Source organism: Acomys russatus, chromosome 1, assembly GCF_903995435.1.
Source record: "Acomys russatus chromosome 1, mAcoRus1.1, whole genome shotgun sequence".
In the NCBI taxonomy this organism is placed as follows: Eukaryota; Metazoa; Chordata; class Mammalia; order Rodentia; family Muridae; genus Acomys; species Acomys russatus.
Window position 1 is genome coordinate 24,387,957 of NC_067137.1, and position 25,787 is coordinate 24,413,743.

Below are 25,787 nucleotides of genomic sequence, written 5' to 3' on the forward strand. Positions count from 1 at the left end.
TAGTTTTCCATTTGGCCTCTGACTGGCAATGGCCCGGTGACCAGGGAAGGGGCTGGCATGGAGAACTAGCCCAGCTCTCCTGTGCAGTTTCAAATACCACGGGCAGCAACTAAGGAGATGCACTTCTTGTTAGTACTTAATGATCCTGTCCATTTATCACGGTGCTGGTCCCATTCTGCAGTGGGTGTGGCGCAGGGAAGGACACCGGGGAGATGAAGGCTCGGGGAAAACGAAGCTGGGAGCCAACGAGGGTGGGAGAGGCAGTCACCCTGCGTGCGTGCGGCCTTCATCCTCCCTTGACATTCTAGACCAGCAGCTCTCACCCTGTGGGTCAGTGACCACTGGTGGGGTCAACTGACCCTCTCCCAGGGGTCACATACCAGATATCCCGCATATCAGACGTTTACATTACGATTAATAACAGTAGCAAAATCATAGTTATAAAGTAGCAAGGAAATAACTTTATGGTACAAGTCACCTAACACTAGGAATTGTATTAAAGGGCTTCAGCATTAGGAAGATTGAGAACCACTGCTCTAGGTTCATGGGCCGCAGGAGGAGGTTTTGTAGTCCAGTCCCAGAAATTCATGGGGCGGGGTGTGGGTGTATAAATGGTAGGGTGGCGGCAGTGCCTGGCCCTCACATGGACTCACATCGGTGAGGTCTTACCCTCTAAGTGTTCCTCAGAGGCCTGGCTCCCTCCCCAGAATGTCCCATTCTGCCCAATCCCTAAACCAGGCCAATGCCTTGGCATGTGGGATTCAGCAGGCGACCTCTACCCTGGCAAGGACGAGGCCCTGGGCCTTCAGCTCTGTTTTTTTCCTCATAGGCCCTGGGTCCTGCAGCCTCATGAGAAGCCTTCATCATTCCTAGGTTTTCTTTTTCTGTTCCAGGTGTGTGCGGCTGCTGCGGCGCCCTTCGCCCCAGATACAAGAGGCTGGTGGACAATATCTTCCCTGAAGACCCCGAGGTGGGTCTTCACATAAGGGCTACATGTGCTGCTGCCTGGGGAAGGCCCTGGCCGAGGAGAGCAAGGACACTTGACTCTTTTGAAGGCCGATGTGCAGGGGGCTGCTGGGGATGTGTTGGGCTGGGCTATTCCTGTGCAGTTGACACATCCTTCTCACTCCTGTCTCAGTTGCCCACTCTCCTGAGGGAGACGTTTCCCTGCTGTTTAGTGAAAGCGTGCCTCTGTCTAGTGTTTGCCTTGGGAACCATGTCTCTCCCCAGCTCCCTCTGGCATCTGTCAGGTGTCTGGCTGTGCACTGAGCAGGAGGCCCGGCTTCTCGGCTGCCAAGCTGTCACTCTGTGTGTCACTCTATATTGTACATTGAGGCCCGGGGATGTCAGGGTTTGATGCATTCGCCTTGCTGTTTGAGGCTTACTGACCTCTCCTGGATGGGCATTTCCATTATTCTCTGGAGAATTCCCTAGGAGCTATAGAATTGCCTTCTTTATGACTTGCTGGTGTCTATCCAGATATACCTTAATTCTATTATTACTTTCAATGATGCCTCATCCTTCATCCACACACACCCACGTGTGTCTCTACATTCACATGTATATACATGAATGCGTACACACACATATAGACACACGCACGCATACAAACCTACCTTTGTCGCTATTTCCGTGTTTGTGGCGTGTGTGTGTGTGCACGTGTGTGCGTGCAGCTGCATTTGTCTGTGGCCGCCTGTGTGGAGGCCAGACGCCGGCTACTTTAGGTAGCTCTCTCTATCACGCTCCACCATGTTTTCTGAGCTAAGTCTCTCAATGAACCTAGAGCTTGCTGTCGTAGGGCCAGTGAGCCTTAGGGAGCTTCCTGTTTCCCTGAATGTCCAGCTCTTAGGTGGCTTTTAGGTGACAAGAGCTGCTGAGTGGAGCTTTTACATGGTTCTAGGGAATCTGAACGCAGACCCTCACCCTCAAACCACAGCACTATGCTACTAAGCATCTCCACAGCCCCCATGCTTGGAGGACAGAAACGCTCTTTCCATCATTTCCTTGTTCCCGGTGCACCTGCCTTATGTATAGACCCCCTATAAAGTCCATTCGGTTGAATTGGTATTTGCTCCAGACTTGAGCCCTCCCACCGGAGCCAAGCCCTGGTGATTTTGAGCTGTCTGTATCCTGCAGGATGGTCTGGTGAAGTCCAACATGGAAAAGCTGACCTTCTACGCCCTCTCGGCTCCGGAAAAGCTGGATCGAATTGGTGCCTACCTCTCAGAGAGGCTCATCCGAGACGTGGGTCGCCATCGCTATGGGTATGGACTCATAGGGAGGGACAAGGAGGATTTTCAGAAATTTCGTGATATTTTTAGGGTAAGACAATGTAATAACACTTCCAGGAAAGGTATGGGGTAAGTTATTGGAGAGACTGAGGAAAAAGCGAGATTGGGAGGGCAGGCGGGATTCATATGCTCCTTCTGAGGCAAGGGAGCGTGGATGGTCCTGTGAGGTTTGGGAACAGAGGCCATGCTGGCCCCATAGGAGCAGCCATTTGGCATGCACTGAGTTGCCACGTGTCCACATAGAACATACAGAGCCAGTCTGACTCAGAAACGAGTGCTTACTGTCCAAAGGGGTGAGATGGCGCCATCTGTGTACTGAGAAGGTAAGGTTGGAGTGAGTGGTTGACCCAAGAAAAACACACTTTAAAGGAGCTGAGAATTTAGCTCAGTGGCTAGAGTGTCTGGCACGCTAGAAGCCTCGGGCTCAATCTCTAAAGCCACATAAACCTGACACAATGGGACGCACCTGTGATCCCAGCCCCCAGGAAGTGAAGTGGAGGCAGGAGGATCAAAATTTTGTTCAACGTCATCCTCGGCACTATAGCAAGGCTAGCCTAGGAAATGTGAACTCCCATCTCAAAACAAGACAAAAATACACTTTAGTGAAATATTTATCCTCTTCTTGAGAGGAAAGGACTTTGTGTGTTTAAAAGAGAAGAAATCTTAAAATGATCAATACATTCAGCTGTTTAAATTTTTAAGTATCTTGATGTTGAGAGAGAAACCGTCAGAATTTTAAAACTGACCACCAAAGATAAACATTATCAACAAATAAGGCAAAGGATTCAAGGTCACACGTCGGACAAATAGTCCTGGGGAGTCAAGAGAGGAGCCACTGGGGAAGAGAATACACAGGGTCTGCTTGGAGAGCTAGTGTCACCTGACTTACAGTCCACGCCAAAGCTACTAGGTCACCCTATCACATTAACTTTTCTCTGGAAGTAAATATCCCAGTATTAACCAGGAAATAGTGGCAAAAAAAAAAAAAAAAAAGAAAGCATTTTCATACTTTCCTGGAAAAGAGGACAAATTGGTTGAAAATTTCTAGGCCATGAAATATGTGTCTAGACCATCAAACCCACCACGCCCTTTCTCCTTTTTCTGTCCATTGCTTCCCCAAGGAACCCATCTTACTCATCTACTTTGTACATGGCGATTTTTTTTTCAGTGCTTTCTGTTAGTTGGTTTGGTTTTACATTTTTTGAGACAGTCTCGAGTTGCCCAGGGTGCCTTCAAACCTGATGGGTAGCTGAGGACGGCCTTGAATTCCTGGTCCTCTTGCTCCCACCATGTCGGTACTGGGAGACAACTGTAGGGCACCGCCCAGCTTCGGGTGCTTTTAATAACAATGAAACACTAGAAATGGCTTAAGTGTCTGGCAAGAGGGGAACCCAGTAGGTTATGGTTTGTGTAATTTGATAAGATGCTATCTGCACAATAGAAATGGTGTTTATAAAAATCCCTATCTAATGACATTAAAAATACTAAAAACTGAAAATATAATGGCCATATACAAAGTATTTAAGGTCAATTAAAAAAAAAAAAAAAACAATCTCAGTGGCTAAAAAATCAAGTCCAAATGGCAGTGTATTCAGAGAATTCACTCTGCGGGTGACGCGGTTGGAGGGTTTTTGTGTGTTTCATCGTGTCTTCTCTGTTCCCTACACATTGACTAGTGAGTGTGTGTCACTTCCACAGTAGAAGAGTGGACTGCAGTGCGTATTGTGCTTGCTGCTGCCCTGCCATCACATCACAATCCCCAGGCTAAATAGCTCTTAATTCTGAGAAGCCCAGGTATTGTTGCTCACGGGGCCGAGGGTTGAGGACATGGCGGGCAGCCATGGTTGCTAGTCCTGTGGATCCTACTCTGCCTGAGTCTTTCTCTCCATTCTCACCTTTCCTCTGCTCCTGATGCTCCACTCCCGCACCCCCCCCCCCAATTTTCCTTCTGTTTTGAGGGTTGGGTCATGAGAAGGGAGACAGAGTCTCGTGTATCCAAGGCCGGCTTCCAACTTGCTATAGCTAAGGCTGGCCTTGAACTTCTAACCCTCATCTGCCTTCACCTCTCCAGCTCTGGGGTTATAGGAATGCTCCGCCATGCTAGGATGTGGTGGTTCTGGAGACCAAACCCAGAGCTTCACACACGGTAGGCCAGTGGAGCTACATCCCCGGCCCTGCCCCTGCCTTCTTCTCAGTTTAGGCTTTTAATCTGTTAGATTCGATGACAATAGGGACTTGTCTCCCCACAGTCCGTCTCCCTGTTTGGTTTTTCCCAGGCTAACGCGGCTGGACATGTTCTTCAACTCAAACACTAGAAGCTCCTTGAGAGTCAACTCCAGGCTCCCCAGCTTCCGGGGTCTTCAGTCACCCAGCCATGCCCTCCACACGCACCACTCCTGCTATGTAATTAACACCACACAGACTGGCTGAACAGTCCTAAAGCCGAGAAATCAAGGACCATCAGGGATTGTTAGGGTCAGAGAGAAGGCTGGGGACCAAAGCAAGGCTTTGTGTATACTAAGTACGGGCAGTACCTCCAGCTCTGGCAAATCTTAAACCAGGGTACCCCGATGTGAAAACAAAATGATCGCTCTCTATATAATAAAATTAGCCTGCCACTCATTAAGAGAATAGTGATTGCTTTGTGCACACTGATTATATAAAGAGCCTTGATGTGCTGCAAAGCAGATTCGAGCAAGTAAAAATGGCTTTATCCTTGACTGAACCGAAAGCTAGCATGCCAGCGATAGCATTAAACATTTAATACCGATCCTGCCTCTGCTCTCTGCAGCGATGGTTCTTGTGATTAAAAATGTCCATAGCCGAAAGCGCCCCTTCGAATCCTTCCTCTGCCTGTGGAATGACAATTCAAAATTGCCATCATCCTGTTAAAAATAGCCCTTGCAGCATCTAGGTATTTAAAGCCTGAAGGAGGGCTTTGATCATAAACATTTGGAGAAATGTCTGTTAGAATCCTCTTTTCTCCTTGCCCTCCTGTATGGCCCTGCCTGACACAGCTGGCCTCTTCCTGGTCATAGATGGAGGCCTTGGAAGAGCAATGTTTTCACATCAGACAGTGGGAAGAGCTGTGTCTTCCTAGCATGATGCCGGTGTCTCTATAGTTTGGCCCTATCCATGTGAACCTTGGATATGATGGGTCCCGGCGGCAGAGCCGCTCTCTCACGACCACTGCCTTCCTGCACTGCCACTCTGCCACAGCCACAAGGGTGCCAGCTGCGAGCAAGGGGAGGATGGGAGGATTGCAAGGTGATGGGTGGGGAGGGGTGGCAATATGCAAAGGAGCAGAACCCCGTTTCTTATGCTTCTCTCCTTCCTCTCACCCCATTTCGAGATCAGCCCAACACCTCTTGAAACTGGATCACAGGGGAGGGAAGGACAGTGCTAAGGCAGGCATCAGGCCACAGTTAGCACCACCGAGCACAGGCCACAGTGTGCAAGAGATCCTATCACACAGGACCGGGGGTCCCCAGTGCCTGGAGTTGTGCCCCAGCCCATGAGCGCTGAGGATGGAGCCATGGAGGACCCAGCTTGTTTCCTAGAAAGACCTGAAGCTGCGGGGAGTAGGGGGGGGCGGACGGGGGCGGGGAGCGGGGGGGGGGGGTTGACCCTTCAGAAAAGTGCACTGCAGACTCTTGCTAGGTGGAGAGGGTCGGTCCGCTTTTCCTTAGCTGGGGCCTGTTTCCTGCTCCTGCGCTCCTAAGGGGGAAAAAAAAAAATCTGAAAATTCAGTTCAGGAATGAGCTGACTGAATATACCCAGAATGCTCAGAATAAGAGGTCCTTTGTCCAGGATTCTGGCTGCCCTTTGAAGGATGAGCCAACTCCCTGACTCCTGGTCCGTGTTTCCTTTCCAACTGGGCGGGGCTCCCAGCCTATTCGTCCCACTCCTCCCCTGGTGCTGCAGACCTTCCCTGGTTCCTCTGGCTACTTCTGACCCAGAACAAGATGTCCGAGCAGAGCCAGCCACTTCAGGGGCTCCACAGTAGGACTTTTCACCTGGCTCCTGGACACCAGGCACCCTGGGTATTTTCCTCTGTGGGTGCCGTTCACCTGTATTGGTCTCGAGTCTGACTTCTGTTTGGAACCAGCCCAGCGTCCTCTCCTGCTGCCGGAGAATCCCAGTCTGTTCAGGGTCACTTGTGCTCTGTCCTCTTCGTCTCTGGGAAGCCTGCGTGGTATATTTGGGGCTGAAGTTTGCTGCCGAGGCAGCCTACACCCGCCCCCATGGCCCGACTCCATCCTAACCCCCTCTGCAGGCCAGTTTGCACTCTCACACCTGTTACGACTCTGGACCCCTTCCGGAACTGAGATCCGATCCTTGATGACAGTAACCCGGTCATGGGAATCTGTTGATGAACAGTACCCCCGGAAGTCCTATGACCTGTTGTAAGAACATGAGTCTGATAGGCAGGGCACGTGGGCACGTGAGGGAAGATGGTGATAAAATAGGACAAACACTGAGCTCGTCAGCTGGGGGTGGGGGTCTAAATTCAAGATCATAACTAAAACCATGCCATTCGAAGCATTGAGATCCAAGTAGAGCAGCAAGGTACATGCTTAGGGAATTGAGCGTGATGCTTCTTTATTTCTTTGCATTTCTATTTCAGTTCTACTGTGATTTTCACTTTATACCAAAATCTCTAGTCTTGGTTAGTAACCTTTCTTTTTTTTTCTAGTAAAGAATGGGTTTGTTAATTTTTTTCTTATCAGCATAGTCTGAATTTCTTCTTCCCCCTGAATAATAAAAGGCTGTCATCTCTGCTGTGGGCTTTGGGAGGCCTTCTAGTTTCTTGTCTTACCTAGTTCCATCCGCCTTACCCTTTCCTTCCTTTATTTCCTTTAAACTCTATTAAAAGTAAGATGCTGGATGGAGAGAAGGCCCAGCAGCTAAAAACACTGGCTGCTCTTCCAGAGGACTAGGGCTCAAATCCCAGCACCCACATGGCAGCTCACAAGTGTCTGTAACTCCAAGATTTGACTCTTTCACATAGATATACATGCAGGCAACAAACACCAATGCACATAAAATAAAGGAAATAAACTTTTTAAAAAAATTATTTAAAGTAAGATGTCAATAGAAAAATGCTGGTGTGACCCACTTTTAAAAAAAGGAATTTCTCTTTGCTTGCCCTTACTTTCTAACCAAGTTTGGTGAATTGACCACGTCCAGTTGTCCCTACAGGGAAGACCTGTACCCCTCTGGCCTGTCCCCTGAGGCCCAGCCAGTTTTCGTTTCCAGTTTGGGTGACTTGAACTCTGTGAACTGCCAGGCCTCTGGGAGGTCCCCTCCCCGTGACTGTGCTCATCTGTGGAGAACGAGGGTTCCAGCGGATGAGGCATGCCTGCCGTCAGTAAAGTTATGACTGCTACTCACCACACAAATTCTAAGAGCCAGTGCTGCCTTTGTGCTCTAAAGCCACACAGAGGCTGGGGCTGTAGCTCAGCAATCGCATGCTTAGTAAGTGTGTGAGAAACCCGGGGTTCCGCTCTAGCCCCTCCAGAAAAAATAAGGACTTTACAGATAAAAGGATGACATGATCCATTTATGAATATACCCAGAGACCACTATTTCATAATTCTTAATAATAATTGAATTTAGTAATATTCAGGACTTTAGTAGTAGCTGGTTCAACTCAGAGAGATTAAAGAAATCAATTTTATAAAAGTAGAAAAAGTTCCAAAGAATAGAGGCTTTTCGCTCTTTCTTCCTTTTTTCTTTTTCTTTGTTTTTGTTTTTGTAGTCTTGGCTGTCCTGGACTCACTTTGTAGACCAGGCCGGCCTTGAACTCACAGAGATCCGTCTGACTCTGCCTCCTGAGTGCTGGGATTAAAGGCCTGTGCCACTGCACCTGGCAAAGTTTGTTTGTTTGTTTGTTTGTTTATGGTTATTTTGTACAGAAGTTAGTGCAAGGTGTTAAAGAATTGCTGTCTGATGGTTGTTTTTAAAAACAGTTTTAGGACCTAGAGAAATGGCTCAGGCAAAAAACACTGTATGTTCTTCCAGAAAATCTGGGTTTGATCTCTGGCACCCACAGGGCTGCTCACCACTGTGTGTAATTGCGGTTCCAGGGGATGTAATGCTCTCTTCCAGCCTCCAAAGGCACCAGGCACACACACGGTGCACAGACATGCATGCAGGCAAAACACTCACATACATAAAATAAATAAATCTTTAAAATAAATAAATGAAAAAAAATTTTTTTAGCAGACTGAGAAGACACCATGAATTCTGATACTTTATGTGCGGATGTGCAGAGTTGGCTTGGGGCTCAAGCGGTTTGACTACACAGTTTCTATAGTTGGAAAGCTATCACTGTTAGAAGCCAGGCGAGGTGGCGCACGCCTTTAATCCCAGCACTCCGGAGGCAGAGGCAGGGGGACCTTTGTGAGTTCGAGGCCAGCCTGCTCTACAAGTGACTCCAGGACAGCCAAGGCCACAGAGAGAAACCCTGTCTCGAAAAACAAAACAAAACAAACAAACAAAAAAGTACTATTAGAGACCACTGTAAGGGCTCGCTCCTTAGGCATTCTTTTTTATTGACCCAAACTTCTTTTTTAAGACCAAAAAAAGTCAAGAGGTATAAATATCCGCCTTGTGTGCAAAGATGGACCTCCTCTGGATTGGTAAGGACGGAAGCATCTTGGGCTCAGCCTTTGCTGTACATACAGCCCCACGCACTTGACTAAGGAGCCTTAATATTTTTATGGCCTCCTTGCAGCCCTACGTCACCCTGATTCTCCATTCCCGGCTGGAGTGCACACTTGTTAGAAACAGGGCTCTGACTCGTAACAGCCTGCAGACATGCCTCCTTCCCCCACATACTGCCCCAGCCAGGTATGATAGCAGGAGAGGGCAAGGCCAGGTGAAGCCATCTTGCCTCTGTCCTCAGGTACGTGTGTATCGCCATGGAGGCGCTGGACCAGCTGCTTATGGCCTGCCACTTGCCAGAGCATCAACCTCTTCGTGGAAAGCTTCCTTAAAATGGTGGCCAAGCTGTTAGAGTCGGAGGAAGCCAAACCTGCAGATCCTCGGCACAAACTCGGTAAGGGGGTGAGGGTTGGGGCCTGGGGACACGGGCTGGGGTGGTTACAAGACCTCTGGATCAGGCTGTCCCTGCCTCACTTGCTTTCTGATCCTAAGCCAGTGGTTCTCAACCCTCCTGGTGCTGCGACCCTTTAGTACAGTTCCTCGTGTTGTGGTGACCCCCAGCCAGAAAATCATTTTTGTTACTACTTCATATCTGTGATTTTGCTACTGTCATGAGTCGTTATATAATGTCTGATATGCAGGAGATCCGATAAGCAACCCCCAAAGGGTCGTGACCCCCAGGTAGAGAACCGCTGCTCTAACCAGTGTGCCTCATGTCTTAGTGTTTCATTTTGTGTGAGCAAAGAGGTGTTTGTGGTGGTTTTTTTAAAAAAAGATTTAGTTATTTATTTTACATATATGAGTGCTCTGCCTGCATGTGCGTCAGAGGGCGTCAGATCACTTTATAGATGGTTGTGAGCCACCACGCGGTTGCTGGGAATTGAACTTAGGACCTCTGGAAGAGCAGCCAGTGCTCTTAACTACTGAGCCATTTCTCTAGACCCAGTAAAATTTATTTTTAAGAAGTACTTTATTATATGCTTAGGTAGACAGTAATTTTACTGAAGTTAAAAAACACAAAACACCAGGGCTGGAGAGATGGCTCAGCAGTTAAGAGCGTTGGCAGCTCTTCCAGAGGTCCTGGAATTCAATTTCCCAGCAACCACATGGTGGCTCACAACCATCTGTAACAGGATTCGATGCTCTCTTCTGGCATATAGACTCTGTATGCAGATAAAGCATTCATATACATAAAATAATCTTTTTTAAAAGGCTGGGTATGGTGGTACCTCCATGGGGCAACTTTGAAAGCCGGTCGCTGTCACACATCCTTCAGAGAGAAAGAGAATAAGAGGGCACAGGGGACAGCCCCAGGGAAGTGGGAAGACTGTGGGGAAGTGGTAGATGGGCCGTTGGCTTTAGTTCTGTCCTTTCCCAGCTGGTTGATTGTTGTGGGCTTGGTGTTTTTGTTTGTTTTGTTTAATGTATTGATTTACTTGCTGTATTGTGCAGGCATGACGTTCCATGGCGAGCATGTGAAAATCAGAGGATAACTCACAAAAGCTGGTCTCTCCTTTTAACACCTTGTTGGTCCTGGGGGATTGAACTTGGGTCATCAGGTTTGGCAGCAAGCCCCTGTGCTGACTGAACCATCTGGCTAGCCTATTTCTGATTTTTATCACACAGGGCATGACTTTCCTCCTGCTCTACGGAAGAGTTGCTTTAGCCAGAAGAAAGTCTTCCAAGTTTTCTTTGCAGGACCCAACATGACAGCCCTTCCCTCTCCCTCTCCCTCTCTCCTCCCTTCCCTTCTCCCTTTGCACCAGTCGCCTTTGACAAATTACACACACACAGCAGCTAAGGGCAAAGCCCTTTTGTCATGTGCCCTGGCAACACCTTCACCTACTGTTTTAGTTGTCTTGTTTAAGATAACTACAGTCTGGGAAAGAGCATCTGCGTGGAAAATAAACTAGTCACCCTAGATCCATGGGGGCCACAGAAGCAGGTGGCCGGCAGCTCTTGTTTTTCTCAAAGTGAATCCTAGCCTAGGACAGGCATCCCTTGAAATTCCACATCCCAGAGATTCCGCACCTCAGGCACCGAGCCATGACCCTGAAGATTAGCAGGGCTGAAGCCGAGCATGGTGGTGCACACCTTTAATCTCAGTACTTGGGAGGCAGAGGCAGGCAGATGCTGTGAGTTTTAAGCCAGCATGGTCTACAAAGTGAGTCCAGGACAGCCAAGGTTACACAGAAAAACCCTGTCTCAAAATACAAAAAAAAAAAAAAAAAAAAAAATAGCAGTGCTAGCAACCCTAAAGAGGTCAGTTGAAAGTGCACTGGGCTGGATTCCTAGTTGGAGGCAGCCTTTCCTAGTATTGTCCTTCATCTGGACGCTCTGGATGCTGCCTATGCCAGGACCCTCAGAAGAGGCCTGGTTCACATCATTTTAGGCGTGCTTGGTCCTCCAGTGCCTGCTGTGCTTGCTTTGGGATGGTTAGCCTAGGAGTGTCAACATGGTCTTTGCAAAGGTCTGAGGCTTTGTGAAAGCTAAGGAGCCCGGATGGAGAGGTTCTGAGTTCTTCCTTCTTTACCCAGCATGCAACTCTGAGGCACTTTTAACTTAGATAAGAAGGCTTTGCTGCCAGGAGAAGAAAAGAGAAAGCAGTTGTGGTAGGACACACCTGCAGTCCACAGCACTCAGGGGTCATAGGAGGAGGGTCTTGAGTCTGAGGCCCAGTCTAAGCTATATAGTAAAGACCTTATCTCAAGACAAAAAATGAAACAAACAAACAAACAAGCCAACCAAAAACTAAGGAGAGGTCAGCAGACAGCCGGTCCCAGCGGGGAGGGGCACGTTCATTTCCCCTCTGGGGGCAGAAGCAACAAAAAGTCCAGAGTCCCAGGCTGCAAGTGAGATCAGGTCCTGCCTCATCTGCATTTTCTTCTAGTGTCCTGTTCTTGACTTTGCAAGTTACTCAGGGCCAAAGCTGGTCTGTAGAAGAGGGAAAGGCCAACTGCTTGGAGACACTTTGTTGCTGCCGGAGTGGATCCAGTCAGGCTTTCTCTGGCCAGGGGAGAGCTGCTGTGCAGAGTCACTGTTTGGAGTAGGTTTTCTCTTTGTTTACCAAGCACTTAGTTGCCCTCAGCTTTCCACACATTTGTGAGAGCTATTGTGAGGGCTGGTGATCCTCCAGTAAGCTTGGCACCCTTTGTTATAGAGAAAGAGCCAGAACTTTGATCTTGAGAGGGTGGCCCTAGCTGTGCTCCTGGCTTTTGAAAATGTCGTGTGTTCAGAACTGTCAGTTTGTTGCCATGGAGGACCTACTTCATCATTGCTTTATCCAAAAGTAGAAGAGGAGGAAGAAAGAGGAAGAAAAGGAAAAGAAAACAAAATTTCAGCTTTAATATCGTTTGTGACTTTTGTGACATTAAGTAACTAGCACTTAAATAGAGACCATTACTGGGGCTGGAGAGATGGCTCAGTGCTTGGGAGCACTGGCTGCTCTTCCAGAGGCTCTGGGTTCAGTTCCCAGGACCTACATTATAGCTTCGGTTCCAGGAGGTCTGATGCCCTCTCCTGGCCTCTGCAGGTACCTGCATTCATGTACATATTTCCACACAGCAAACACACACATATGCACAATAAAAATAAACCTTTTTAAAAGTGACAGGAAGGGTGGGTGTTCATACTAGTCACAGCTGCATATAAGGAACGAGTTAGCCCCATTTTGTAGGTGGACAATTAAGGCCAAGGGAGCCTAAGTAATTTGTCCCACGTCATCTTACTGATAATTGGAGGAGTTGGAATTCAAACCAGTCCTCAAAACACTAATGCCAGGGGTAAAGGCAGTATCAGGGACAGTGGTACGTGCTAGTGTTCCCAGCACTTGGGAGGCAGAAGAAGGAGAATTATTCATTTCAAACCATCTTGAATTGCAAATAAAGACCTTAGGATTTGGGGGGGGGGGGGCGTTGTTTTTGTTTTGCGAATCAAAACAAAAACCCACACAGACAAAAAGCTGGGCATGTAGGACAGCTTAGAGCACTTGTTTTTGTGCATGGGGGGAGGGCCAGTTGGTTCCCCAGCACTGTGAAAAGCAAAGGAGGAGGAGAAAATGAGAAGGGAAAGTCTCACTGTAAAGTTCTGTGTTGACCTGAATGAAGTGTGGACGTTCTCTGCTTTGACTGACAGACTTGGATTGGTTAGGCCATTGCTCATTTGTACATGTTCCTTCCCATAGTGCATCAGAGTTTAATGATATGCATGCTCAATTGTGTATAGGCGTAAGATGGTAAATAGGAGATTCACCAAATGTTTACTTGAGGGCACAGTTTTGCTTTATTGCACACTGGCCCAAAACCAGTCTAGGCTAGATGGGACCGCTGGCTCTAGTTCCATAAAAAAAAAAAAAAAAAAAAAAGAGGCATTATCATGGGGACACTAAGAGGAGTCATTTATTTTCATTTTTTAAAATTTTTTTTAAATTTATGTGCATTGGTGTGAGGGTGTCAAATCTTAGAGTTACAGACAGTTGTGAGCTGCATATGGGTGCTGGGAATTGAACCCGGGTCCTTTGGAAGAGCAGGCAATGCTGTTAACCACTGAGCCATCTCTCCAGCCCCTATTTTCATTGTTTAAAGCAGGTATAGACACAGCTAGATACAGGTCCCAGTTGCTAAGTACATTTTTAAAAGAATTTGTGTGTGTGTGTGTGTGTGTGTGTGTGTGTGTGTGTCCCAAGCCAAGGGAAGTCCCAGGTTGCTGAGCTATTCCCTATGCCTACTTAATGGGAGGGAAGACTCAGAAGTTCACAGCTCCTGTGCTCCGTGACAGAAGCAAGAATGAGATGGGCCAGACACTAGGCAGAACACTGTCTGCTCTTCCAGACTCTAGGTCAAGCCAGCATTTAAAAAGAAAAATCCATGATGGTCCACTCCTTAATCCCAGCACTTGGAAGGCAGAGGTGGACCAGCCTGAAAGAGTTCTAGGCCAGGTAGGGCGACATATGAGACCCTGTCTCAAGGAAGAGGTAGTGGTGGCCTTGGATTGTGGGGATCCGTCCTGTGGGTGCTTAGGAACCTGAGCAGCCTCTGCAGCCTTCTCCAAATAGAACTTGACCCAAACCATGCTTCAGCCAAGGCAGTGCTCAACCTTGGAGACCTAGGAAGGCCACCTAGCAGGGGCCTGCTTCACCCTTTGTTTCTGGACCTCCTGAACTTGGGTGGAATTGGTTATTTTGGGATGACATGGGTTCCTAACAAACCTCACTGCATCGCCACGTCAATAATGCAAGCAACGCTGCTTTTATTTATGGCTAACACTAACAGTTCTCTCAAATGTACATATGATGTATTTTAGTTGTAGCTTGGAAAGACAGATCTCCTTACCCACTCTGTTTGTTGAACTACTATGAGTCAGCAGAAAGCAACGGCATACTTAGGGTTTGGGTTAGTTACTTCTGTGTCACTGGGACAAAATGTCATGAAGCATTTAAGGGAGAGGGGGTTGTTTTGCGTGTGGTTTCAGAGGTTGTGTTCATCCCAGTGGGGATGGTGTGGTAAGCAGCTCATTCTCTGGGACTGAGATGCAAGATACGCCCATGAGTGCAACAATGGTCCAAAAGCTATGGGAGTAACTCACTGTCTTCTGATTGGATTTGAGTCCACTCCTTGGGAAGAAACCAATGTCTGGTGCCATAAATCTGCTCAAAAGCTATGGCTGGGGAGCTCATAGTCCCCAGGGACAAGCCTACGACTGTTGGTTTGCTAAATGGGCACAGAATCAAACTGCCCTTTGAGTTCCTATCTCTCCACCAATGGATTAATGCAGCTCTCAGGCCTCATCAGAGAAGCTTCCTTGTAGTGGGTGGTGGTCAAAACAGAAACTCACAACTGACTGAAGTAGGGGATAAAAATCTGTGGTGTGCTCAGGCACAATGGAGCATCTGTACCACCCTTCTCCTCCCCCGAGGCCCAGGAACATCTCAGACGAGGGCCAGAAGGACTGTGAGAGAGAGAGAGAGAGAGAGAGAGAGAGAGAGAGAGAGAGAGGAAGAGGACCAGAACAAAACAGTATATTCTGGGCATGACAGGACGAAGGGGCTCACCAACTGATAGCAGGTATGACTGTTGACCCAAGACCAAGCCAGTCCCACACACCAGCATGGAGCAGGGAGAGGCCTAAGAGCCCCAACCTGAGCTATTGAACTGTTGTTAGTTGGTGGTTTCTGGGAGAGGGAGTGTTGGGATTTTTGTTAATGATTCTTTTTAATAGCGTGGCGCTTGGTAGGCTGGACCATGGTCCAGTGAATGGTCCCACACCCATGAGTGTATAAACAGCACCATGCAGAAAAGACATGAAGTTGGGAGGGGGTGGGAGGCAAGGAGGGTGGATCTGAGAAGAATTAGAGAAAGGAGTCAGGTTGAATAGGATAAAAATATATGGATGTATAAAAATTTTAAGGAATTAGCCGGGCGGTGGTGGCGCACGCCTTTAATCCCAGCACTCGGGAGGCAGAGGCAGGTGGATTGCTGTGAGTTCAAGGCCAGCCTGGTCTACAAAGTGAGTCTAGGACAGCCAAGGCTACACAGAGAAACCCTGTCTCAAAAACCAAAAACAAAAAAATTAATAAAAAAATTTAATGTAATAAACAATGGGGCTCGTGGAAGCTGCTAATTTGCATCTAAGGTAAAGTTAACAACTACTAAGTAGTTAAATAGACACAGACTGGCAATTAATACCAAATACGATGAATGTAGATACTTTGAGAAGGAATAGTGTGTGTGTGTGTGTGTGTGTGTGTGTGTGTGTGTGTGTGTGTGTGTAAAACCAACCAATATTTGGGAAGTTATATAATTCATTGTAAATCTAAGCTTGTTTTTGTTCTTGTATCTAGACAGGGTTTCTCTGTGTAGCCCTGGCTATCCTGGAGCTCACTCTGTAGACAAGGCTGGCCTCGAACTCAGAGATCCACCTGCCTCGGCCTCACAAATGCTCAGATTAAAGATGTGTATCACCATTGCCTGGCTTTGAGATGGGGTCTTATATAGCCAAGCTAGCTTCAGAGTTGCTATGTAGCCAAGGATGTCCATAAAGTTCTGGTCCTCCTGCCCCCACCTCCTGAGTGCTGAGATGACAGGCCTGTGCGGCCACACTCAGTTTATCCCGTTCTGGGGGTGAAGGCCAGGGCTTATGCATGCTAAGTGAGCACTCTGTCAATTGAGCTGTATCTCCAATCCATTAATCTAATCTTCTTTTAGAGTTGTTTGGGGATAGTAACATTTACATTATCAAACAAAATAAATTATTTTCTTTTTTTTTTTTTTTTTAGCAGTTTATTTTGTTATGTAATGCCCGCTTCTCTGGGGGACTAGACTGAAACGAATTCCTGCTTCAGAACTGGAAATGCACAGTGCAGTACAATCCAGCGGGAGAGAATGCTGCTAAAGATGAGAGCTAAGGCTGGGCACAGGGCAAACACCTGTCATCCTAGCAGTCGGGAGGCAACGGGAGGAGGGTCAGGTTCTCAACCAACATCTGCCACAGTAAACCTTGCCTCACAGAGAAAGATCGGGGGGGGGGCATGGAGGAAGACCCTCCTCCCCCAAATGGCAAACTATAAACACCCAACGGTAAAATGTGATTCCGGTTTTGAAGTCAAATGTTCGGATTTGCTCTCCTGTTTCAGAATTCAGTCAAGGAGATGCTCCATACTTGGGCCCAGCAAGTGCTTAACAGGGGTTTGTGCAGCGTTTGCTTTGCCTTTTCTCCTCTTCCCCCCTCAACAGGAAAGGTCACAGGTTGCAGCCTTTTGAACTCAGATCTCCCAAGCGCGCTGTTACCGCTGTTATGACCAGGCAGGAGCTGGTCCTAGATGTCTGGGTCTGTGGCTTTTTTTTTTTTTTTTTTTTTTTTTTTTTTTTCCCAGCAGGTGCTCGGGACACTCAGAACCAAGGTGCAGAGCAGCTGCCTCTCTTGCAAATTAAATTCTCTTCCTCTATCGGACAGTTTGTGAAGTTTGCCAACATTGAAGAGGACACCCCATCCTATCACCGAAGCTATGACTTCTTCGTGTCCCGATTTAGTGAAATGTGCCACTCAAGCCACGATGACTTGGAAATCAAGACAAAGTGAGTATGGGGGTGGGGGGGAGGCCTGTGGAGCTCCCAGCTGGGTGTCAAGGGCTGCAAAGGCCTTCTGCCCTGGGTGACCAGTCTGCCTCCCTTGACTTTCCTTCTGGCCCACTGCTGCCAGAGAGTGGCTGCCGATCAGAATGGGGCTCCCAGAAGATGGTTCTGAAGGAAAAAAATCTTTTGGGCCAGAAAACAGAGTAAAATATAACATAATGGTCCCCTGAGTGGAAATTGGGGGCCAGGAAAAAATACACAGGTGAGTGAACACACGCAAACCCTACACTCACTCCTCTGTTTAAAACGTGCATTTGAACACCCCAGAAACAACCTACTCCCCAGTATCTATACCCATCAACAGAGCCCAAGTCCTACAGTGGCTCTCCCTCACTCCATCTTCTGGGTCCTCCCGCTCACCTCACTCTCCTACAGCCATGTGGCCAAGGACACCCCGGCCCCAGGACTTTTTGCACAGTCTGTGCCATGTCTGAAAACCTTCCTCCACGGATCTCATTGCTTGCTGCTTTCCCTCTGCCATGGCATTGCTCACTTTGATCCCATCAGTAAAGCCTGCCTACCTGTCCCCACACCCACTCCTTTCCTTCTGTGCCCCCACCCCCAGGCGCGCGCGCACACACACACACACACACACACACACACCATGGTTTTTCCCCCCTTTTACCAAATTTCATCATTTCCCTTCCATGTCTCTTGTACGTCTCTACTCACAAGCTTATACACTACAAGAGGACAAGGCTGTTTATTAATGTATCCCAACCAGGTCAGAGCCCATGAGGAGGAGCAGGTGGAGGAGCCTTTGCCGGCAGTCAGAGTCCCTGTGTCTTGAACTGTGCTCCTCTCCTGGCTGCGGATGCTCAGGGTGTGGACCTGCCTCGGCCTTTCTCCTTACAGAATCCGAATGTCTGGCATCAAAGGCCTGCAAGGGGTAGTGAGGAAGACGGTGAATGACGAACTGCAGGCCAACATCTGGGACCCTCAGCACATGGACAAGATCGTCCCGTCCCTGCTTTTCAATCTGCAGCATGTGGAAGAGGCAGAGAGGTGAGTGGGGGTGGGGCTCGGCTCTCGCGGGGACCACCCTCACACCCAGGGAACTGGAACACACCTCACTTGGGCAGGAAGGTAAAACCTAGCTACCTTGCCTCTACGGCTTGTTCCGCGATGAGTGCAAGAAAGGCATCTGCCAATCTCTGAGCAACTCTCAGAAACGGAAGCAAGAGCTCAGCGCTACCAGAGTGTACAGTGTACGTATAAGGTAGTCAGGACACAAGGGGCAAGAGACGGATTACCCTCGTGCCCCTCCGGAAGCAGCCAGCTAAGGAGGCTGAAAGTGCCCTTTGTGGTTCTAAATGCCAAAAACTTTCCCTCAGACCTTCCCGTCTCACTTCGTAATGCTATTTCAGACCTCAAAACATGACTGCTTGCCAGACGTGGTGGCGCACGCCTGTATTCCCAGCACTTGGGAGGCAGAGGCAGGTGGATCTCTGTGGATTCGAGACCAGCCTGGTCTACAAAGTGAGTCTAGTACAGCTAAGGCTACACAGAGAAACCCTGTCTCAAACAAACAAACAAACAAAACGAAACGAAAATCATGACTGCTTGATCTGCCATGGCACTCAAGTGTTGCAGATACTGGATTTTAACTTTAGAACCCCCAAAGCATCAGACACACTGGCCCTTTGTTTCCCCTGTAAATGGGACGGAGAGAAAGGTTCCCATTGCTGTCCCAACGCTGTTTTGGTGCTTAGAAGCTCAGTGGAGTCTGGACTGTTATAGCAGCAGAGGAAAGTAAGTCTACCCCCTGGTGGCTATTTATGATATAACAGCTCACCGATTGCTGCTATGGTCTCTTAGGAGTTCCGTTCAGAAAGGTACACTCTGCGATTTGCATATCATGAAGTCATGCCCTAGCCAATCACGATGCCTTTCTTTACCTATCTCTTTCATCCTTACCTGCCTCTCCTTCCTCTTTTCAGTTCTCATTTAACTCCTCTCTGAACCCTTAGGTATGTCTAGGACCTTGAGGTCTGCAGGTCTCCCACAGAGGCAGTCCAGCCCCACCCTGCAAAAACAACTCTACCGTGTCCCCCCCCAGCCTTCCCCTCCCAGCTTCCTTACACTGTGTAATAGCTGGCGGCCGTGACTGCTCTACGAACTGGTGTAGCTTGTCTCAAATTCCTGCTTGCCCTGAACAGAAAACCTAGGGGCGTTCAATCCTGACTCCCAACTGTGTGCCCCATCCTTTAGCCAAATGGCTCTGTCTCCACAGCCGGTCTCCCTCGCCCCTCCAAGCGCCAGAGAAGGAGAAGGAGAACCCAGCGGAGCTGGCTGAGAGGTGCCTGAGGGAGCTGCTGGGCCGGGCAGCCTTCGGCAATATCAAGAATGCTATCAAGCCGGTTCTTATGTGAGTTGAGTGCCCCCCACGCCCACCCCCACCCAGGAAACGGTCCGCCTCCCCCAATGACTGGTCTAGGTCCTTGCCAACTGCCCCAGGTCCCCTCTATCGGCCAATGGCATATCTCTCATGCTGTGGCCAGGTCAATTCCTTTTGGGAACACACAGCAAGGCCACCACACAGTGGCCGCCTGCAGTTTGAGATGATTAGTAGGAGGGTAGCCAAAACTGCAGAGCCTATCCTGTAAACCCTTCCTTGATTGGGAACTGCAAAGGGCTCTCGGGGGTGTCACTGTCCCTCTGAGCTCAGCTCATCTCTGCTCTCTGTCATCACTCTGACTTTCCTAGTCACCCTCCTCCCCACGTGTTTTCTTCCTCACAGCCACCTGGATAACCATTCTCTTTGGGAGCCCAGGGTGTTTGCCACCCGTTGCTTTAAAATCATCATGTACTCAATTCAGGTACGGTAGCTTCCCTGTTCCAGCTTGTGCCCCGCCCCCCCCCCCCTCGTGCAAGGGCATTCCGGGTGCTGGACACCTCTGACCTCCCCCAGCGGCCCCCAGGGAAGGAAGACCAGATTAATGTTTAATACATCCTAGGCCAACATTTTTATGAAATACAGCAGAAACTAATTCCTAGAGAAAATTAAATCTGGCAGTAAGACAAGCAGCCTGCAGTCCCCGAGCGGGCCAATTACTACTGCAGGCTTACTCTCCTTCTGGCTCCCATGTCCCCGCGCCCCCTCCACCCCCCGTTATCAGACGGATCTTGAATTGGCATCGGGCCCCCAGCCACACTTTGAGCAGCACTGAGCTGAACCATGTGGCCTCTCACGGACCTTGCCAGTAAGACCTGGGGACCGGGAGAAATGAAAGACAATGTTTTGAAATGGATTCCTAGCCGCCTTTGAAGTTAAAGGAATCAGGAAAAAATATGCAAACGCAGATTCCCTGGGATTTGGCTACGTGTTTGTGGGCCGCGATGGGGGTTAGGGTTGCTGCAAAAAAAGAGTGCAAGGTCTGAGTGCCACCTGGAGTGTCCACTGGCTGTGGGGGTGTCATTTTGGTTTACCCTCAGCCTCTGAGGCCCAGCAGAGGGCTGCCTCTGGGATGGTTGTTTGGGGACCAGCACGTCTTCCTCCCCACAGCCGCAGCACTCCCACCTGGTTATCCAGCAGCTCCTGAGCCACCTAGACGCCAACAGCCGCAGCGCGGCGACCGTGCGCGCCGGCATCGTGGAGGGTACTATCGGAAGCTGCGGTCATCGCTGCCACCGGCTCTGTCGGTAAGGGGGTCCAGAGGAAAAGGCAAGGGGTAGGGGGCAGAACCGACTGGCTGCGCGCGCCGGGGTTTACTGGTGAGCAGGTGTGATTCCTGTCCCGACTTGCTGATCCCTCCCCTTGGCGCTCAGGGCCCACGGTGCTGGAGATGTTTAACACCCTGCTGCGGCCAGCTGCGGCTCAGCATTGACTACGCGCTACCCGGCAAGCTACGACGGCGCTGTGAGCCTGGGCACAAAGATCATCAAGGAGCACGAGGAGCGCATGTTCCAGGAAGCGGTCATCAAAACCATCGGTGGGGAGGGAGTGGGGCTGGGGGGGGGGGGGCGGGGAGGCGGTGTTGAGGCTTGGGGCTGGCTCCCGCTACAGAGAGGAATTGGCAAAGATCTGGAGGTGGGGCTAAAGGAGCAGAGCCTATGAGCCAGGGCCGTGGAGGATAGATCTGCTTGAGGCTTGAAAAGGGGAGGAACTTAGTAAGGGAGAGGTACCCTGTGAGTCCTGGAGAAGGGCGGAGCTAAGGAGGAGGGGTCAGGCTGGGGGGAGGGAACTAGGAGGGGGAGGGGCCTGATGAGGACCGAGGCGCTAGGGAGCGGTTACATGAGACCTAGGGCACTGGCCGGAGGCAGGCAGGGCCTATGGGATAAGATAAGGGCTGTGCTGAAAGGAGGGACCCTGGCCAAGCTTGGAGAAGAGAGGAGCCCTAGGGGGAGGAGTTAGGCTAGGACCTAGGAAAAGGACTTAGGACCGGAAGGGATCTTGGGAGGGTGGCCTGGACCCTGGACTAGATAAGAGATGATCCTTGTGAGAGACCCAGGCCTCCACAATAGCATCTGCTGTATGATTGTCCGGCGCTTGTGTTGCTTAGGGACACTGAGGGAAATGGAGGCCAGCCTATGACACATATGCCTGGCTGGCTTTGAGTGAAGTCACCAAATCAGTCTGGGTCTCTCAGCCAGGCCTTCCCGCAAAGGCAGACCCAGTCCCTGTCCATTTGGCAACGCCTAGTGCTTCCACAGTGGGGCCACTGGAGGGCGGGGTGGGAATTACAGAAGGAAAGAGGAAAAGAGGCTATGAGGACTATGTGTGTCATGGATGTGGAGAAATACAAAGCCACAAGTACCTGGGACTCCTCATAATCAGAGGTCCCTGTCCCTGTGCTGTGGACCCATCGTCCTGGAGCCAGGGCAGGACCAAGGAAACCATAGAGATGTCCTGGCCCGGGGCCCTGTCCCCCAGTAAAGGAGCCCAGACTGACCACAGCCTTGGTAACAAGGGAAGGGCTGGCATCTGGAAAAGCCCCCTGCGGTCCTCCTTCATACTCCTTTTCCCAGGAGGCAATGTCACAGCAGCCTGCCTGGGCAGATCTTTCTGGGCATCACTAGGGGACCATCTGGGGGACCATTCGACTGACCCGCGCTGAGCCTGGGGGACCACTAATGCTCTGTCCTCTTCCTCGCAGGCTCCTTTGCCAGCACGCTGCCCACCTACCAGCGCTCAGAGGTGATCCTGTTCATCATGAGCAAAGTCCCGCTGCCTTCCCTGCATCATCCTGTAGAGACTGGAAGGACAGGGTTAGTCTCCCAGCCTAGCCTCTCACCCTAAATTCTGTGGCTCTGCTCTCTCTTCTCTCCTGACTCAAAAAAAAAAAAAAAAAAAAACTCAGCATAGGTCATAGTCATAGGTCCCATGGCAATTTCTCAGGCTCCCTCCTACACCCACCCCTTCTCACTTTAGGGCAATTATGGGTTCCGCCCCCTCCCATAAGATAAGCCTCTTGGTGAGAAACCCCCGCACCCTACTGTCATCCTGCTGAATGTGTGTCTCCCGCCTGCAGGGAGAATAGGAACCGGCTGACCCAGATCATGTTGCTGAAATCCCTCCTTCAGGTGAGCCCCCCTACGCCCCATCCCTGGGCAATACAGCTCCTTTCAGGGGCCAGGACAAGGCAGTGATGTGTGTCCAGCTATTAAAGGGGTCACCGAGGGCCTGGAACCCAACCCGAGCTCTACTGAGTTCTTCAGAGAATGGTGGACACTTAAAGCTTCCTTTTTGTTTGTTTGTTGTTTTGAGACAGGGTTTTTTCTGTGTAGCCTTGGCTGTACTGGAGTCACTTTGTAGACCAGGCTGGCCTTGAACCCACAGTGATCCACCTCCCTCTGCCTTCCGAGTGCTGGGACTGAAGGCGTGTGCCACCACCACCCTGTGTGTTCTCTCTCTCTCTCTCTCTCTCTCTCTCTCTCTCTCTCTCTCTCTCTCTCTCTCTCTCTCTCTCTGTCTCTCTCTCTCTCTTTAAAATGGTGATTCTATGTGCCGACCGGTAGCCTTGTCACTGAAACCTTGTGGGTCTTGAGATAATTCCAGCCCTCTGCCCGCCTGGTGCCCTTCGCCAGGTCCTGTCCCTCCATCTCCCCCAATTCCCCCCTGGCATTCATGTCTCTTTCACCTTCCGACCACCACCTTCTCTGCCCTCCATGTTTTCCATATGCCTCTACTGCACCTCAGCTTTCATTGCCAGAGTCCAGTTCTGTTGTTCCCAAAACGCCATTCCCACACCCAATTTGGTTGAAAAACCTGGTTCCCTAGCGAGTGTGAGAGGTTCTGAAGTCTATACCTGTGTGTATGTGATTTATTTAAGGTGACGGGGCTCTGTTCTGTGGCCTTGGCTGGCCTTGGATTTTTCTTTTTCTTTTCTTTTCTTTTCTTTCTTTTTTTTTTTTTTTTAAGATTTATTTCTTTATTTATTACGTACACAGTGCTCTGTCTGCATGTATCTCTGCAGGCCAGAGGAGGGCATCAGATCACATTCTAGATGGTTGTGAGCCACCATGTGGTTGCTGGGAATTGAACTCAGGACCTCTGGAAGAGCAATCAGTGCTCTTAACCGCTGAGCCATCTCTCCAGCCCTGGCCTTGGATTTTTTCATAGTCTGTGGCAGCATCAAACTCATGATCTTCCCTCTCCTGCTTCTACCTACCAAGTGCTGGGATTGTGGCCATACATCCAGTGCCATGCCCAGCTTTGAAATTTGTTTTTGGAACAAGCTCCTTACCCTGGCCAAAATTTTGGATATCTCAGAATGAGGCGTGTCTCGGTGTTTCTATGTTCCCCTTCAGTTGTCATAAACACCAGGAGAATTCTCTAAGAATGTCACTTCCGGTTTTGCTCCCTATTTCAGAGATGATCCTAATATCTAACATGAATGTCTAAACTTTGGATTTTTTTTTTCAAGACAGGGTTTCTCTGTGTAGCCTTGGCTGTCCTGGACTCGCTTTGTAGACCAGGCTGGCCTCGAACTCAGTGATCCACCTGCCTCTGCCTCCCGAGTGCTGGGATGACAGGCATGCGCCACTGTGCCCAGCAAATTTTGGACTTTTTAGAGCAAAGTTCCCAGGATCTTTCTCTCTCTAGACCAGTTGCTCTCAATCTGTGGGTCCTGACCCCTCTGTAGGGGTTGAATGACCTTTTCACAGGGGTCGCCTAATACCACCAGAAAATACATATTTACATTATGAGTCATAATAGTAGGAAAATTACAGTTATGAGGTGGCAATGAAAATAATTTTGTGGTTGTGGTCACCACAACATGAGGAGCTGTTTTAAAGGGTCACAGCGTCAGGAAGGTTGGGAACCACTGCTCTCATTGTTCTATTCATGGTCACACCCAGATCACATCTCTGTTCCCCACAGGCCACTCCATGCAGAGCACCTTACTCCATGCAAGCCTTGCCCTCCCTCTTCTCCTCCCCTCATCTGTCTACAGCTTCGGCTTCTCTGGCTGCTTTGGGGCTTGAAGCCAGCTGCTCACACATGAGAAGCCAATGCCCCTCCCCTGAGGGTGCTTCTAGCCCCACTCAGTGCCCTTCAACGCAGCCCTTTGGTTCTTACATTCCCCACATCTACTTGTCTACTCTCTCCTTGGTCTTTGGATTCCTGCAGTGTTGCTGGGTTGACCCTTGTTAATTTGTACCCAGCGCTGTATGGTGACAGTCTGGGGACCATTCATATCCCTTTCAGAGTACGCTTGGCGCTCTGGAGCTGGGCTAGGCTGGCTCGATGGAAGCCTTTGAATCATCAGAGGTACCATGCTGCAAAATGGACTTAACAGGAAATGCCCTTTGTGACCATTGAGCATTTGGCATCGTGTGCGATGTATCTATTTATACCGACTGATTTGAGTCAGAAGGCCCCCTTATCACAGGGCTGTGCCGACTGTCATGTGTGTGAGTTGACTCTGTCACCCAGCTGTAACTTCCTCTGCCCTGTAGTTCCTGTGACTCCTAGTCTTTTTTTTTTTTTTTTTTTTAAGATTTATTTATTATGTATACAACATAATGCCTGTCTGCCAGAAGAGGGCACCAGATCCTAGTATGGATGATTGTGGAGCACCATGTGGTTGCTGGGAATTGAACTCAGAACCTCTGGAAGAGCAGCCAGTGCTCTTAACCTCTGAGCCATCTCTCCAGACTGGGACTCCTAGTCTTAACAAGGCATTGTACGCACTGTGGGCATTTGTCACTTGCTCCCTGACCAGCGGGCACGCAGAGGTTCCCTCGTGCTTGCCTTTTCCTTTTCATTCTTTACTCACTTTTAACCCTTACTGCCCCTGCGTACTCTCCCCATACACCTACGTGTCAACTGCGCTGCACTGAACAGACTTTCCGGGTGGATATTCAGGGCCTGTGAGAGAAGCAGGAAGAAGCTGAGTTGGAGGCTGTGTACAGAGGATGGACAGATGGACACAACATAGAATTCTTCTAGCTGTTTCTCCAACCTATCTCTGTACTGAGAGAGGAGTGTTCCTAAGCACACCTGTCCCGGGCTTCCTCCCAGGTATCCACAGGTTTCCAGTGCAGCAACATGATGTCAGCCCTGCCCAGCAACTTCCTTGACCGCCTTCTCTCCACTGCCCTCATGGAGGATGCAGAGATCCGCCTCTTCGTCCTAGAGATTCTCATCAGTTTCATTGATCGTCATGGCAACCGCCACAAATTCTCTACCATCAGGTGAGTGTGAGGTCTCTCTTCTGGTAGATGTGTCATGAGGGAAACACAGGTGAGCCCT

The 25,787-nt window shown here is 49.5% G+C and overlaps 1 protein-coding gene across 1 annotated transcript in view; it reads left to right on the plus strand.

Annotated features, from left to right (window-relative positions):
• The window catches only part of Efr3b (EFR3 homolog B), a 75,750-nt gene that overhangs the window by 36,062 nt on the left and 13,901 nt on the right, over nt 1-25,787 (plus strand). Inside the window, 17 exon segments of the mRNA XM_051142849.1 lie at nt 894-970; nt 2,137-2,264; nt 9,202-9,253; nt 9,255-9,320; nt 9,322-9,354; nt 16,911-17,032; nt 17,945-18,094; nt 19,323-19,457; nt 19,830-19,908; nt 20,595-20,687; nt 20,689-20,731; nt 20,858-20,895; nt 20,897-20,932; nt 20,934-21,021; nt 22,186-22,297; nt 22,561-22,612; nt 25,557-25,729. Coding sequence (XP_050998806.1) covers nt 894-970; nt 2,137-2,264; nt 9,202-9,253; nt 9,255-9,320; nt 9,322-9,354; nt 16,911-17,032; nt 17,945-18,094; nt 19,323-19,457; nt 19,830-19,908; nt 20,595-20,687; nt 20,689-20,731; nt 20,858-20,895; nt 20,897-20,932; nt 20,934-21,021; nt 22,186-22,297; nt 22,561-22,612; nt 25,557-25,729 — 1,477 coding nt within the window.